Source organism: Corvus kubaryi, unplaced genomic scaffold (assembly GCF_017639235.1).
Source record: "Corvus kubaryi isolate FWS band 111438036 unplaced genomic scaffold, C.kubaryi_AGA036_p1.0 split3-73, whole genome shotgun sequence".
NCBI lineage: Eukaryota > Metazoa > Chordata > Aves > Passeriformes > Corvidae > Corvus > Corvus kubaryi.
Window position 1 is genome coordinate 9836299 of NW_024582091.1, and position 14446 is coordinate 9850744.

General features: G+C 39.8%; 1 protein-coding gene across 2 annotated transcripts in view; it reads right to left on the minus strand.

Moving 5' to 3' along the window:
- Nucleotides 1-656: 656 nt before the first annotated feature.
- Nucleotides 657-14446, minus strand: part of COL9A1 (collagen type IX alpha 1 chain) — a 67578-nt gene continuing 53788 nt past the window's right edge. Inside the window, exons 31-38 of one of the 2 annotated variants that reach the window (XM_042016406.1) lie at nucleotides 13866-13901; nucleotides 13719-13763; nucleotides 11947-11979; nucleotides 9138-9284; nucleotides 7915-7969; nucleotides 5313-5501; nucleotides 2444-2521; nucleotides 657-1245 (exon numbers count right to left, since the gene is read on the minus strand). In XM_042016406.1, coding sequence (XP_041872340.1) covers nucleotides 1061-1245; nucleotides 2444-2521; nucleotides 5313-5501; nucleotides 7915-7969; nucleotides 9138-9284; nucleotides 11947-11979; nucleotides 13719-13763; nucleotides 13866-13901 — 768 coding nt within the window. In that variant the 3' untranslated portion in view covers nucleotides 657-1060. Of the gene's footprint in view, nucleotides 1246-2443; nucleotides 2522-5312; nucleotides 5502-7914; nucleotides 7970-9137; nucleotides 9285-11946; nucleotides 11980-13718; nucleotides 13764-13865; nucleotides 13902-14446 lie in introns of those variants that run through there. The other variant, XR_006014097.1, reaches the window with a different exon arrangement.

Here is a 14446-nt window from a genome sequence, read left to right on the forward strand (position 1 = left end):
AAAGAAAGGAAACATCACAGTATAGTTTCATTGTTATCTTGGAGAGAGAATAAACTTCAGAGAAGTAAAGTCAAACCACAAATAGTTTAATTTATACTGAGAGGAACAGAATATCCACATTGCACATTTTCCTCTAAAAACCGAGTATCTAAAAAAAAGGCAGCTTGGGCCATCTAATGGCTGCCTTCTGGCTTTTCTGGCTATCAATACTGAATGCAGCCATACATTAAAAAAAATTATTTATTTATTTTGGGTTTTGTAGTCTTTTATAGGAAAGTACATATTTCTAGGACTTAAATTTCCCTTGACAGTGGCTACTAGCCATTTATTTTAATGTCACATACAATGAGGTGACCTGAAATGGGCTTCATATGGAATTACAAATGCAACACAAACTAGAGTCGAAAATGAAGAGGTTATTCCACATGGGTTTGTCATGGCAACCCCATGATTGCACCTGTACAGATATTGGCAGCACAGGTGGTGCCAGGGGTGGCAGGTTTTCGTAAGAACCTCCCACCAGGGTTTCTGTGATTGAATTGAAGAGCTGAAGGAGGTTTTGCATATTCTGTACAAGACACATGAACAATGGAGTGACTGTGCATGAAGGGTATGTGCTAGAATTTATTTTGTAAGTATGAAAGAATAGCTACAGCTGCAGTAAATAAACTATCCTTCTTTATTTGATGGCTGAAGACATGTTATTTCACTGTACATCATACATAGGAATTAAGTAGGGGAGGAGGAAAAATCACAGAAACTCTTTATTAAACAAAACCAAAAATAAAAATAGACAAGCACCATTTATTCCCCCCAAAAGGAGAAGGAGCCAGAAGGCATCACCTGTGTATTTCTGTAAGCACCATTGTTCCAGCTTGTGTTGCTAAGTACTCCTTTTGGAAGAATTTACAACCACTGTGGTAAAAATACCTTACTGAAACCTTGGTTGAAAGGTTTGTCCATGCCCGCATTTCTCCTTCACTCGTTATTTTGTCCTCAGCTGTCTGTGCAGGATGTAAATTGCTGCCAGCCAGCACACGGTGGCACTTGCGCTGCCCACTCAGGGCCCTTTCATGTTCTTTCCTGCTCTCTGTCCCGCCTGCATCCTGCAGGACGCTGGCTCGCAGTACCCGGGAGGGCCAGGAGGGCCGGGGGGACCAGGAACCCCAGGCTGCCCGGCCACCCCAGGGGGACCTCGGTCACCGTCACGGCCTTCCCTGCCGTAGCTGGCTTTGCCTGGTTCACCTGTAGAGTGGATGCAGGTCTAAACATTGGCTGCATACGACTTGCTTGGCATAATTAGCTTTACTGAACATCCTGTCCTTAAAAGCTGTATGAAGATGGTTTTTCACTGCTCTTAGGGTATTCCCAGGAAGGGTGCTGACTTACAGGGACAATTTTCCTCTACCAGAAACCCAATCTGCAATTATACAGCTACAGCAGCGAAATTTAAGTGCCAGTGCCCTCCAGTTGCACTGGTGCAGGTCTGCTGCTGTGCAAAGCTCTGCAGGGTGCTCGACTCAGCCAACCCTGCTGCCAGTACCTAGGGCAGGGAAGATGCTACTTGCTACCACAGGGTTTCATTAGCTCTCTGTAAAAAGACATACAAAGAATTTATTTTTATTTTCTACTCAGATGGTTGGGGAAATAGATGTATAGAATGGAACTGCTGAGCACTAAAATAGTTTGTTACTTCTAAATCTTCAACAAAGAACGGATAACCAGTGATTTCAGGAAGCCTCTTCCAGTGACAGATTTCTACAGAAAGCACCTCTGAGTTACAGAGACATCATTTGGATCAGTAAATATTAAACTTTTCCTTTTTCACAAAGAGAACAAATTTGACTAGTTTCTCTTGCTATAATAAACACAGAAATGTGCTGTAGAAATACTGATGGAAATAACATGTTTATGTTCATTCCCTGGCCACTAGAGGCCAGCTGTGCTTCATCCATCAGGACGAATCTCCCCTGGAGCCATGTTATATAGCACTGCAATTAATCACCACCGAAATAAAACAATATCCGAAATTATAAGTGGAGATTTTGAAGACTGGTGTGCCTGCCAGTAAGATAATCTGGAGGTTATGGCCTTTTCTTGTTTATTTTTTTATATATAATTATATGTGTATATAATACATATAAAATACATATTAAAAGAGACGAATTTTATTCATGTTTGTGTAACTGCCCCCTTTTTTTAATGCTTGCTTTACATTTTTCCTAATCTTTTTACACTGAGGTATATGAGGTGGTAGCTTTTTGCTTTTTAGTTTTCAATTCTGATTTCTGACTGAATCACCAGAAGTAAAAATCATGAAGCACTGTAATTTGGGAGTTTATTGCTTAATGTACTCCTTTTATCTTTTCAAGGCAGCTTGAAGTATCAGTTCTGAGTAAATTTTTACTACATTTCTTCTTTATCCTCACCCTCTTATATTTACCTGGAAGACCTCTTGGTCCAGGATAACCTTTCAGTCCTCTGCCTGGCAATCCTCTCTCTCCTCTTTCTCCTGGTTCACCTAAAGCAAATTCGTGAAACGTTAGTTACAGTCTGCCTGGAGTATCATTTTCAGGAAACTCACTTTCAGAAGTGAACAGTTAATAAGAGAGAATTATGCTGGCTGTATATCTTCTTAGCATCTTTCAATGATGTCCTGACAAATATCCTTGTAAAATGTTTGGGATTTGATTGGAGTTTTTCACCCATTTGAGTCATACTCAGAAGCGGACAGGCTGGAGGGACACCTAGCACTGGACAGTAAGCACCACATGAAATATATCACAGCCCATATAACAAGACTAAACCAATGTCCCAGGACTTCAGGGTACTTGGGATACAGACCGAGGTTAGTCTGTATTAGATGACTTCTGAAAAACGACACAAGCTCAGCTAAGAAGTAAAAATTCTTGACTACTGTTCCTCAAGACAACCAGTGCAGAGGAGAAAAAAGGTGGCTGCACAGATGACAGTATTCTGTTGATATTCACATAAGACATTGTTTTACCTTCACAAAATAAATTTTTTCTCATATAATAATATCGTGGAGACTTTCCTTTGGTGGATACCCAGTGTTTCATCAAGCCCATGTCTTGCTCCAAACCTGAATTACCTTAGTAAGAGGAAGGTTTTTTTCTTGCTTGGGTTGTAAAGTTCAAATTCTGTTCACTGTTCCTATATCATAACACTGTGTATATTCCTAATTGTGAATACCTTATGTTGTTTGGGGGGTTTTTTACCTTTTTTTCTTTTCATGCAAGTAAAAAGTCACAAATTTATGCCTAATAATATTTGAGTTAGCTTTATTTTATGCTTCTATACTGTCTTGGACTATGGTGAGGAAAGTTAGAATAGACTGCTCGGTTTCTGTCTTGCCTAGAAATGGCACAGCAGAAAACAAGGAAGCTGTGCAAGGGAACACAAGAGACAGTACAAAAGTCCAGGTTTTAATAAAAGATGCACACAGGGTACTCATCTCCATGCTCTGGACTACCTAGTCAACATGGAGATCCAGCCTGTCTTCATAAATACAGCTACTGCAAGCCCTAGTTCAGGTTACCCATGTGTACTTCTGTTTTTTCCAACTACCTAACACTGCAGAATAGTGTTTACTCCTGCTTACCCTAAAGGTCTCCCACTTTTTATTACTGTTTCTGAACAGAAATAGTCCTTCACTACCCCAGACTGCTCATTAATGTAACTAAATCTCCTTCCTTGAGGCACATCTTCTTGATTCTGTCATTGTTGCTGCTGCTAAAATCACTGTACCTTTGTATCTTCTGCTGTGCCTCATGGTTACACTTTGCTGTGTTTCTGTCTCCTATTCATTATGAACTTTTTTAAACCATTCACAGCATCTTCTTCCTGTTCCCTTTTTAAACATGTCCAAGTACCCTTTTCCCCTCACTCCAATCTCAGACAACTCTCCAAATGGGTGGTGAAAATCAGTTGATCCCTGTGACTTCTGTGGAACTCTGGTAAGTACCAGGGACTCAGAGTGAAGCACTGAGATTTTTCAGGTTGACTGCCACGTACCAGCCTGATAGCTCTTGCATGAGAGCATTCACCACTTCCGTTGTATCTGTAATGGTATTTCAAGATTTACTGTAAGGTAACTCGGAATTTGATGACACTTATGATACCAAACTAAGTATCTTGCTTATTTTTGGGGGGGTTTAATGCTCTGTTTATTTTTTTCTTTTAATATTAACACAGTGTACCCTGCTGTGTGTTGAATCAAATTTTGCATACCCCATAAACCACCTTTGTATTTCTGGTTTTTGTTTCTTCTGCAGATGACATTACATTGAATTTAAACAGTAACAAAGCTCCAGCAATTATGCTGTTAAGTTTTGCTTTTTGTGTATTCTATCTGTTCTCTCAAAGGTTTACCAAATTTTACTTTCAAATGAATCAAAAGTAAACACTCTACTCCAGCAACAGACCAGCTTTGTGCAGAAAGACAATTTTAAGTAAGACCTTCTTTTGAGAAAACAAATCAAAATCACTGCTGAACAGAAACAAATACATACATAGTTGTCATAAGACTTTGCAGAAAATTCTACCCTGTAATCCTCTGGAGGAGAATAGAACCTCTCAGTCATGAACAGAAGAGATTAACTTAGATAAAAGATTTTGTGTAAAATGTAAGTCAATTTTATTAGGGATTTTTCCTTTCCAAAGAATCAATAGACTCTGGTACCTGGTGGAATGATGTTAAATGGCTCAAATATTATATGCAAATAAAAGGCAGATTATTATCAGTCCCTTTTAATGTGATAAACTGGGTGTGCTTAGAAAAGTAGACTAGATTTTAGTGAAGGAATCTGACTGCTTACATCAGCTCTTGGGGCCACGAGTCTTGCAGAAGTGAGGTCAACAACCAGGCTGAATGGAGGAAAGAGAATCGCTGCTAGAACCACATGTTCTTTTTGTCATCAAATGACTTCTACAATATGAGAAAGGACAGGCATCTGCCCTGAACTAGAAGTAAGCAGCTGAGTCAGAGTCCTAATATTGATTCTCATTCTCATGGACTTTGAGGTTTTGTGGGCTAAAAACCAGATTTCTAAAAAAGTGTTGCTAAAGCCAGGCCAATGTGCCCTTTAATCACTGTGGTAACTGACACAAGAGTTACAGCAAGCAGTTTACATTCCTAACTCGGGACTTTTTTGGACTTCACATGTGTACAGTCTACATCCACAAGCTGTAAACCAAGGAAGGGGGGTGGGAACAACAACAACAAACAAACAAAACCAAAAAACCAAAACTTAAACAGTCACCAAGTGAAAGCCAGTTGGAGAATTTCTTACCTTTAGGACCTTTACGACCAATCTCACCAGGGGGACCTTTAAGGCCAGGCAGGCCACGGGGGCCAAGCTGTCCTGGGAAACCATTTTCACCAGCAGGTCCTGGAGCACCTGGTGGCCCTGGTCGGCCAGGAAGACCTGGAGCACCAAATTCTGGCCTCCTAAGGCTGGCTGCCAGCTGAGCTAATTGTTCTGCAATGAGCAGAAGGACAGAGTTAAGGAGTAAGTGAACATGAATGAAGAGATCACTGAAGAAGAATGTATGCTCTTTGCTACAGGAACTGACGTACTGATTACGCTACAGCACCTTCCTTTTGTACATTGCTATTTACAAAGTTTATTACATATAAGGTATTATCTTAGAACATTCAGTGGCAAGCTGCATAGGTACACTGCAGAAAAAAAATGCATTTTTTTCTGCAAAATAAATTTAATGTTCATAGGTTGAAATTATTCAAATGTATATAGTTTGTTTGGAAATGCCTTTATAATTTTCTGTGTCATTTAAATTTCAACCATTAGTAAGAAACTTACTCTTTTAAGAGGCAGTGATTTCATGAGTAAATAGCTCTCTTCTTTACTACATGTTAATCCTGTCAAGATCCATTTTTGCAAGAAGGGAAAAGTATGAGGTTAGTTATGTACACTGCCTGTTAAGTGCCAGTCTTCTTTTCAAAGGAAAGAACCCTCAAACCTGTGCTTATGAGTTCAGGTTTGATAAATAATTGAACATTTTATGTTGATCTTTTCTTAAGGTAATTCAGCAGAACCTTTGCTCTTAATCAGGCACAGGATCAGCTTGCCATTCCTCAGGACAATCTATGCTGGATATTCCCTTTTGCTCCTCCCCCTTGCAGGCCACTGCTCCAGCAGCATAAAAGCAGTCCTCTCTTTCCATAATGTTTCTGTTCTAGACTTCAAATACATCTTCCAAGCATGCTCTGGAAATAACTTCCACTGGATACAGCCACACACAACTCCATATGACATCTGCTTTAAAGTCTGCAGGACTTTGAAAGACTAGTTATTTTGTGTCGACAGCTGAGAAATACTAAGATGATGTGGGATGGGGTGCAGGGGGTTAGGATCTGAATTAAAATATGAATTATAGCCAGGAGATCTACAAGGAATAGCTCTCTGCAGGGAAAGCCTGAGGAGCTGAACTTCACTTACAGTTGTCTTTAAGACAACAAGGTTCCAAGGAGCCACTTGGATTGATTTATATTCCTATGTTTTTCTCTCTTTTTAGTAGACCAGCATGGACAATTATAGGAGTTTTCAAGAGGGGTGCAATGAAGACAGTCTAGATTTTCCCCATACCAATGTCTTCACTGTTAATTCTGATAGTTAGGAATAAATTCAAGCACCAAATCTGATTTCACTATAATCCTTCTCAATATTACTGTGTTGATGCCTTAGGTTTTAACTTTTATATTTTTCAAATCCTGTACTGCCCAGTGTGTAACTCTGAAGTTTCTTGTAGCCTGTTAACTTCTGCTCACTCGTGCTAGGTAGACATAACAAAGCCTCTCCGTGCCTGCTCTCCAAGGACACCCAGACCGTCCTAGGCCCAAAAAGTATAAACCAAAAGCCTCTGAAAGGGGGGCAAGCTGAGGGGAATTACATCATTAACTGAAGCTTTAATTGGAGAATTAACCCTGATATGCAAATGAACCAAACCTATAAAAGTCTGAAGAACTCGTGACCTGCCGTCCATCTTGGGGTCCATCTTGGCAATAGCTTCTGGCTCCCCAGGGTGTACCTTTGAAGGCCTTTCAAATAAATGCCTACCTTTATTCCCTTACTCCTGATAGTCTCTGTTTCTAGGTGGCCTCTTAAGGCATCAGTGTCTTTCAAGAGACCACTTTAAAAGGCCTTTTTACCCTGTTGAGCAGTATCAAGAACAGTGACACTACTGGAAATTTTTAAATCATGAGCAGCAATTTCATTCTTTAAACTCTTAACATCACAGAGGCATAATATTCCAAAAGGCAACTCAATAGCAAGTAGTGAAAAGTTTCTTTTGTGTTTACAGGGAAGCATACATTTCTCAACTCGGAAAATTCCGTGCACCCAACCATACTGGAAAAGCTTCAGATTTCAGTGTGTGTGTCAAAAAATCAGCAAATATAATTAGGGTTTTCAGTATCTCTCAACTGCTTTAATTTTAAGGTGTGTTATCTCCAGAAAGCCTCTCTCTGCATTCCTCTTCTTTTTATGCATTTTGCAGTTTGTTTGCTGCAATTTAATAGTGAGTACAAAAGGCTAAAAAGCTTTCAGTGAAGCCTGTACTTTTATGTATGCAAACACAGCAAGTGATTTGAATAAAAAATGCATGTATGTATACTCTGGTCTATGGCCTGCTTATCACTGCAGTAATGTGGAATCCACAAGTAGTTCAATGAGGCTACAAAATATATATAAATAAGGGACTTCCTCAAACTGTGTTCACATTCATATGTGGAAAGATTTTCCACCAGGTTCCCTGCTGAGACCATGCAGTTTGTTCTGGGTAAGCATGCGGAAGATCTTGGTTGCCTCCACAGAAATAGATGATCCCAACTTAAATGCACAAGAAACATCAAATACTTTTTAACCCATTTACCTTGCATGACTCTCATGCAAACCTGCTTAATGTGGTGATCACTTGGTTCTTTGCCCTAGGATTAAAAAAAGAGTTTTAATAAAACAGTTGATGCCACATTTACATTTTATAAGTGTGCCTGGTACAAAAAAATGCTGGCCAGTTGTCACAGTTTAACCCCAGCTGGCAAAACACCACACAGCTGCTCACACCCTCAGCCTGCACCAGTGGGATGGGAGAAGGAAAAAAAGTTTAACAAATGGAAAGTAAGAAGAAGGAGAAGGAGGGGTTGGAAGAAGGGGAAGAAGAAGACAATAAAATGCAAAAAAGACAATGATAATGCAAGTGATATAAATGAAAGCAGTTGCTCACCACTCCCACAAGTTTTCTCTGGTTACGTTGCTGAGCATGATGCCATAAGGTATGGGATAGCCCTTTGGTCAGTTAGGGTCACCTCTCCCGGCTGTGTCCCCTCCCAATTTTTTGTGCACCTCCAGCCTACTCGCTGATGGGGCAGTGTAAGGAGCAGAAGAGGCTTTGATTCTATGCAAACAGTGTTCATGAGTAACTGAAACATCACAGAATGGCTTGGGTTGGAAGGGACCTTTGAAACCATCTAGTTCCAACCCCCCTTCAACATAACCTTGAACCCTTCCAGGAACAGAGCATCCACAACTTCCCTGGGTGACCTATTAGCACCTCACCATTCTTGCAGAGAAGAATTTCTTCCTAATATCTAATCTAAATCTATGCTATTTCACTTTGAAGCCATTACCCTTTTTCCTGTTCCCATGACTCTGCTATAAAGATTGTTTTCGTCACAAATCCGAAACATAACCCCATACAAGCCCCACTATGAAGAAATTTAACTGTATCCCAATCAAAACCAATCCATGAGTCACTAAAAGGTGTTCCAGCTCCTGCCAGTGCAACTATTCCAGCTGATGTCAATCAGCAAACTCTGCGAGGGATGCTCCTTTGTATCAACCAGGGTTTGGTTTCATGCACACTACAGAAGTGGGGTGGGCATAAGAAAACAGAGCTGAATTGAAAGCTGGGGCCCCAAGGACATAGCTGTGTACAACCCAAGATTGCTCTGGTGTACACATGTGTCTGATGAGAGGCACACTGTACTTCAGACTACTGTGGCACTTCAGTTTGGCATGTGTACATGGAAAACAAGGAGTGGTGTGAGTGAGAGATAAAGGTTCAAAAGATACCAATTACATGGAAACAGTACTTACAGCTGGCCCTTCGCTGCCAGGCAGGCCTGGGGCACCCTGCTCCCCCTGCAATCCTCGCGGTCCAGGTGAGCCTCGTGGCCCTTCCATGCCCGGCAGTCCCCGACTTCCCTCAGGCCCACGGGAACCAGGGTCTCCAGGATTACCAATCTGACAATGAAAGAGAGGAATTCCAATGGACTGCTATACTAATGATAGACTCATTCTGACATACCAAAATGGTGATGGGAACAATTCACAAGTGCAAAGAAATGAGTGCTGAAATGCAGTTGTTGAACAGAGTTTTTTAAATAAGCAACTGGAGTCAGTAGTTGCATGATTTGTAAGAGGTCAGTATTCTTCACTCACAGGGGAGAAATGGAAAATTACTCTATTCTGTCAAAATAGGTAAATCAGAATCAATAGTGACATGCTCAAGATGGCTCTCTGCCCTTGTGAATGCCAACATGGAACATTTCTAGACATTAAGTGCTGCTTAAGGTATGAAAACTCCACCTCCCTTCGTGCTCCAAATGCCTTTCATGTCCTTCTGTAGAGAGTACCACAGTATGAGCTTCTACTGTGTAGCCCCAGGCTGTTTGGGAACACACATTTTTGCTTTGTTTACTCTGTCAGAGACAGAGCTAGTTCTAGTGCCGCTGCTTGAGTTTGCTGGCAGAGGAGAAGGAACATCCTCACACAAACTGACATTGACAAACTGCCTGAACAGATGCAGTGCCATGATTACACTCAGGGAAGGGGTAGAAAGAGCTATTCCTGACCCCTGGGGAATGAAAAGATTGATGTGACTATGTCAATATGTTCACTTAAGTACACTGAGTAAACAAAGCTATAGCTTCTACTCCAGTAAATTTACTAAGAGTTATTAAATATCACGCAGAGTGAGACCTATGCCAGCAGGCACCTCTGAATTATCGTATTTGGTTTGAGTGGCAATGTTCTCGTAGCAGGGGGTCTACGGGGGTGGCTGCCAAAACCTTTCCCCCATGTCCAGCAGATCCAACACCAGCCAGCTTCAAGACAGACCTGCTGGCCAATGCCAAGCCAATCAGTGAGGTTAGTAAAGCCTCTGGGACAACATATTTAAGGAGGAAAAATTATTGCCCAGAAATAATTGCAGCCAGAGAAGAGCAGGGTGAGAATATGTGAAAGGAACAGCTCTGCAGACACCGAGGTCAGTGCAGAAGGAGTGAGAGGAGGTGCTCCCCCATTGTTTTACTTCCCATTATCCTACTCTGACTCTGATAGGTAATAAATCTCTTTGTTTCCCCGAGTCTGTTTTGCCCGTGACTATAACTGGTGAGGGATCTCTCCCTGCCCTTACCTGGGCCCATGAGCTTTTTGTTACATTTTCTTTCCCCTGGCCAGCTGAGGAAGGGAGTGACAGTGTGGCTCTGGTGTACAGCTGGTGTCCAGTCAGGGTCAAACCACCACAGCTGCTTTCAATACAAGTTAATTTACTCCTATTAATCAATAGTAGTACTAAGAAATAAACCCTACATACTCACGGCTTCCCAAATCTACTGGGGGAAAAAAAAAAGCTACACCCGCTGAAAGAGATGCTGACGAACAAATTACTCAGCTGTGGTATCAGCTAAATCCACAAGATGGAGCCATTTCGGCTCCAGCTGCGCTGCATCCCAGACAGCCCATTGCTCTCCCTACCAGAAGAAAACCCAAAGAACGTGCTTCGATGGATACATTAAGAAGACAAAATAATTGCTTTTATGGACTACACAACCGGGAAGCCATCATTCCTTTCTTCCCCAGCCTGGTGAGTTATCAGGTTCCCAGACAGATTACTCATTCCTGTGAAGGTACTCACTGGGATGGCAAGCCCTATAGGGTCTCATCAATAGAAGAGGATTTTAAAAATCGAGGTGGATAAAATTATGGATTTCTCTTCTACTCTATCTCTTCCTCATATCCTTCATGTAGGATCCTCATCAGCAGTAAACACCCTTTAGCTTGCATTTGCTTAGCCCTGAAGTTACCCCGAACACAGAGAACACAAGCACAGGTTTTTTTGTTATGCTCAGCCTCAGTTCCCCATAGGCAGAACTGTTGGTATTTTAGTATCACAGCCCATACTGTCAGATGCTGTAACAATCCAACTCTTCAGTGATCTTGAAATAAAAGAAGGAGTTCAGCTCTCCAGTTATTTTTTTAGGTGACATACAAGATTCTGCTCCTTCCACATCAAAGTTATCATTTTGCAAATGAAAACAAAATAAAACAAAATAAAACAAAATAAAACAAAATAAAACAAAACAAAATAAAAATTAAATTAAAATAACATAAAAATAAAATAAATAAATATAAAAGAAAATAAAATAAATATAAAAGAAAATAAATATAAAATAAAAATAAAAACAAAAATAAAATAAAGGAATCTGAGCCATAAATACTTATGGTTTCACAGACATCACAATCCTGCTGCCAGCTTTTTAACAGTGGCATGCAGCCACTGCACTGAGCCTCCTTTCTATCCAACACCTACTGTACAAAGGGTGCATTCATTTTCTTTAAAAAAAACTTAGTTGGCCAGAAAACTGCTGCTGAATGATGCTTCTCTTTTATGGAGTTAGAATTCAGGAAACTAATTCCTTTTCAAAGCTAATTCATTTTAATATTAACTGTATTCAAAATTTAAACAGAAGAAAATCTGTTAGAACACATTCAATTTAACTGCGATAAAGAGCTTAGCCTGTTATTTGCATTTTTCTTTCCTTAGATCAGAAAACCATCTATATGATCTATATGATCTACTAGATCTCTGTATTTCCATAAAAATGCTATTCATTATACTTACAGCTCCCTTTGCTCCTGGTAATCCCATGTCACCCTAAAAATAAGACAAACTGTATTAGAAGAGAGTCTCCGTTACCACTGACATTAAAAATGCAGTACATTTCACATGATTTTTTTTTCACTATAAAAAGAAATTTCATATATTTGGTTGATTTATGCAAAATTGCACCACAAATTAATTACAATTCCTTTGAAAATAAAACCTTTATTTTGAGTGGGTTTTGTACAATTCCTTTCTCAAAAACTTTTCTGTAAGGTGCAGATGAGAAAGCATGTTTGTTATAATTGTTTTTATATTTCTTACGTTGGAATCAGACACATGACTCTAACCTCTCAAACACAGCTACACCCCAGGACAATCTTAGACAGCAGATTTCTTGGAAAACTTTAGAGGATGCATTTTTTTTAACCAGGATTTTCTAGTTTCCGACAAGTGACAGAACTATGGATTTCAGTGCTGTGTTAATACTGAAAAACTGCAACAGAAACCAGACAAGTGTCTACCTAAAGCTCTGTGAAGAAGCCAAATCCCATCACATTCCTATTTCCAGCAATCTTTCTCCTGGCTTGAACAATTCCAAAATCCCTCAATCACCTGACTGAGAATAGCAATCCCACTATTCAGGAATTTTTAGGCTTTCCTCTCAATTGGAAAAAAAAGCTTTCAAAATCTTGTAATCACATGTGAAATAGATTAGTATGAAAACACCAAAGAAACTTAGAGAGATTTCTGTAAACTGCCCTCTCCCAGTTCTTAAATGTCATGGTGAAATAACTAGTTTCCAGTCAAAGGCCTGTCTGTTAATGAATAGGTCATAATTGAAATAGAAATAACTGTTATCCATTTAAACCAGACTGACTGGCAGCACACTTAACAACCCATAGTATTGCTTCCTGGGAATCTGTAGAGTGACTGTAATGCTCCATTACTGGACATTTTTCTCACTAAGGCTTTCAGAATTGCAGCATGTAGGATAAAAAGACTCACTTCCCACATATGACCCAGCTACCATTCTTTGAATAGGGAGCAGTTTACTTTCTTTAGAAAGATCAGTTCTGGCTTTGCTGGATGAAACCTCATGGGAGACACTGGACCAGTGGGTTTCTCTTTTGGCAGGGAAAAACATCCTCTTTTCCCAAGGGCACATGACCCAGGCATTACCCGTGTCAATTTACAACAAGCCATACTCCTGCAGCATATATATATGCAATATCACAGTGCCACAGCCTCTTCCCAGCCCATTTTTCCTCTCCCTAACAGCCAGTTGCAAATCATATTTCCAAAGAGAAAGTCAATACAAAATACTTCCTTTAAGTGCGAGTCATTAAGGATATTTATTAACTCTCCTCCTGTTTCACTTGAGTTAAACTAATTGCTCATCCTCACTGCCTCAAACACCAAGAATTTGTGTCTGTGTATGCATATATATATATTTATAAACAGTCTCTATATGTATCTACCTATATGTGTATATATATATATATATATACACATACATACATATATATATACACAAACACAGACACATCCCTTTCCTCCAAGGCAGTCTGTACTATATTGTACCCCTAACAGAACACATGTATTTCTGTGCTTTCCAAACAGCAGGAATAGGGTAACTAGGCAAATAGAACTGCTGTGCTCTGCAGTGGCTACAAAACTTAAATGTGCATTTCAGTGATGAAAACATAACGCTTGAAGTATTCCAACAACATTTTATAGTTTTAATTTACAATAACAACATAATATCAGGTAAAGAAAAAAAGGCGCCTTACTAAGTCACCCTTTTCTCCTCCATCTCCTTCTGCTCCAGGTGCACCCTACATCAAAGAAAGACATACTGTCAGCCTTCAGATTTAGTCAGCATTATGTGGCATTTGGTACTGTGACTTTAAAGTCCCATAATCTCTATCATGACTTACTTGTTCACCCTTAGGTCCTGGTTCACCCACCGAACCCTAAAAGGTTAAAGATTTCAAAAAAAAAAATATTTCAGAATTTCAAACTCTAGATTCTAAAGCACATTAAATGTTCTTTGATCCTAAATTTCACATTCATGCAAGAGACCTTTAAAGCTGCAAATTTTTAAGAATGACAATGAAAGCACTTAAGTCTTACCATGCAATTTATGTGACAGACTGAAGGCAAGTACTAGTTTGGAACATATAATCCATCACCACACTGGACAGTACAGATTCTGAGTGTCAAACAGAAGATGTCCCCTTTAAATGACAAATGCTTTTGCAGATGCTACTGGTCTGCTCTGAGAATTGGTTACAAGATACAAGTAAATAAATCCAGTAAGTGTATCACTTTTTCTAGCACTATTATATATTCCATATTGCTGAAGGCTATAGTAGCCCTGCTAATGAGGGATAAGCAGAGAGACATTCACAAGTACAGTCACAATCTTGTCTTGTGTGCTGTTCAATTCTCGATGTCTTTTAGCAAACCTGTGTCAAAAGGCTTGTATCTTAGAGTTAATATGCCTTTTTCAAAAGAA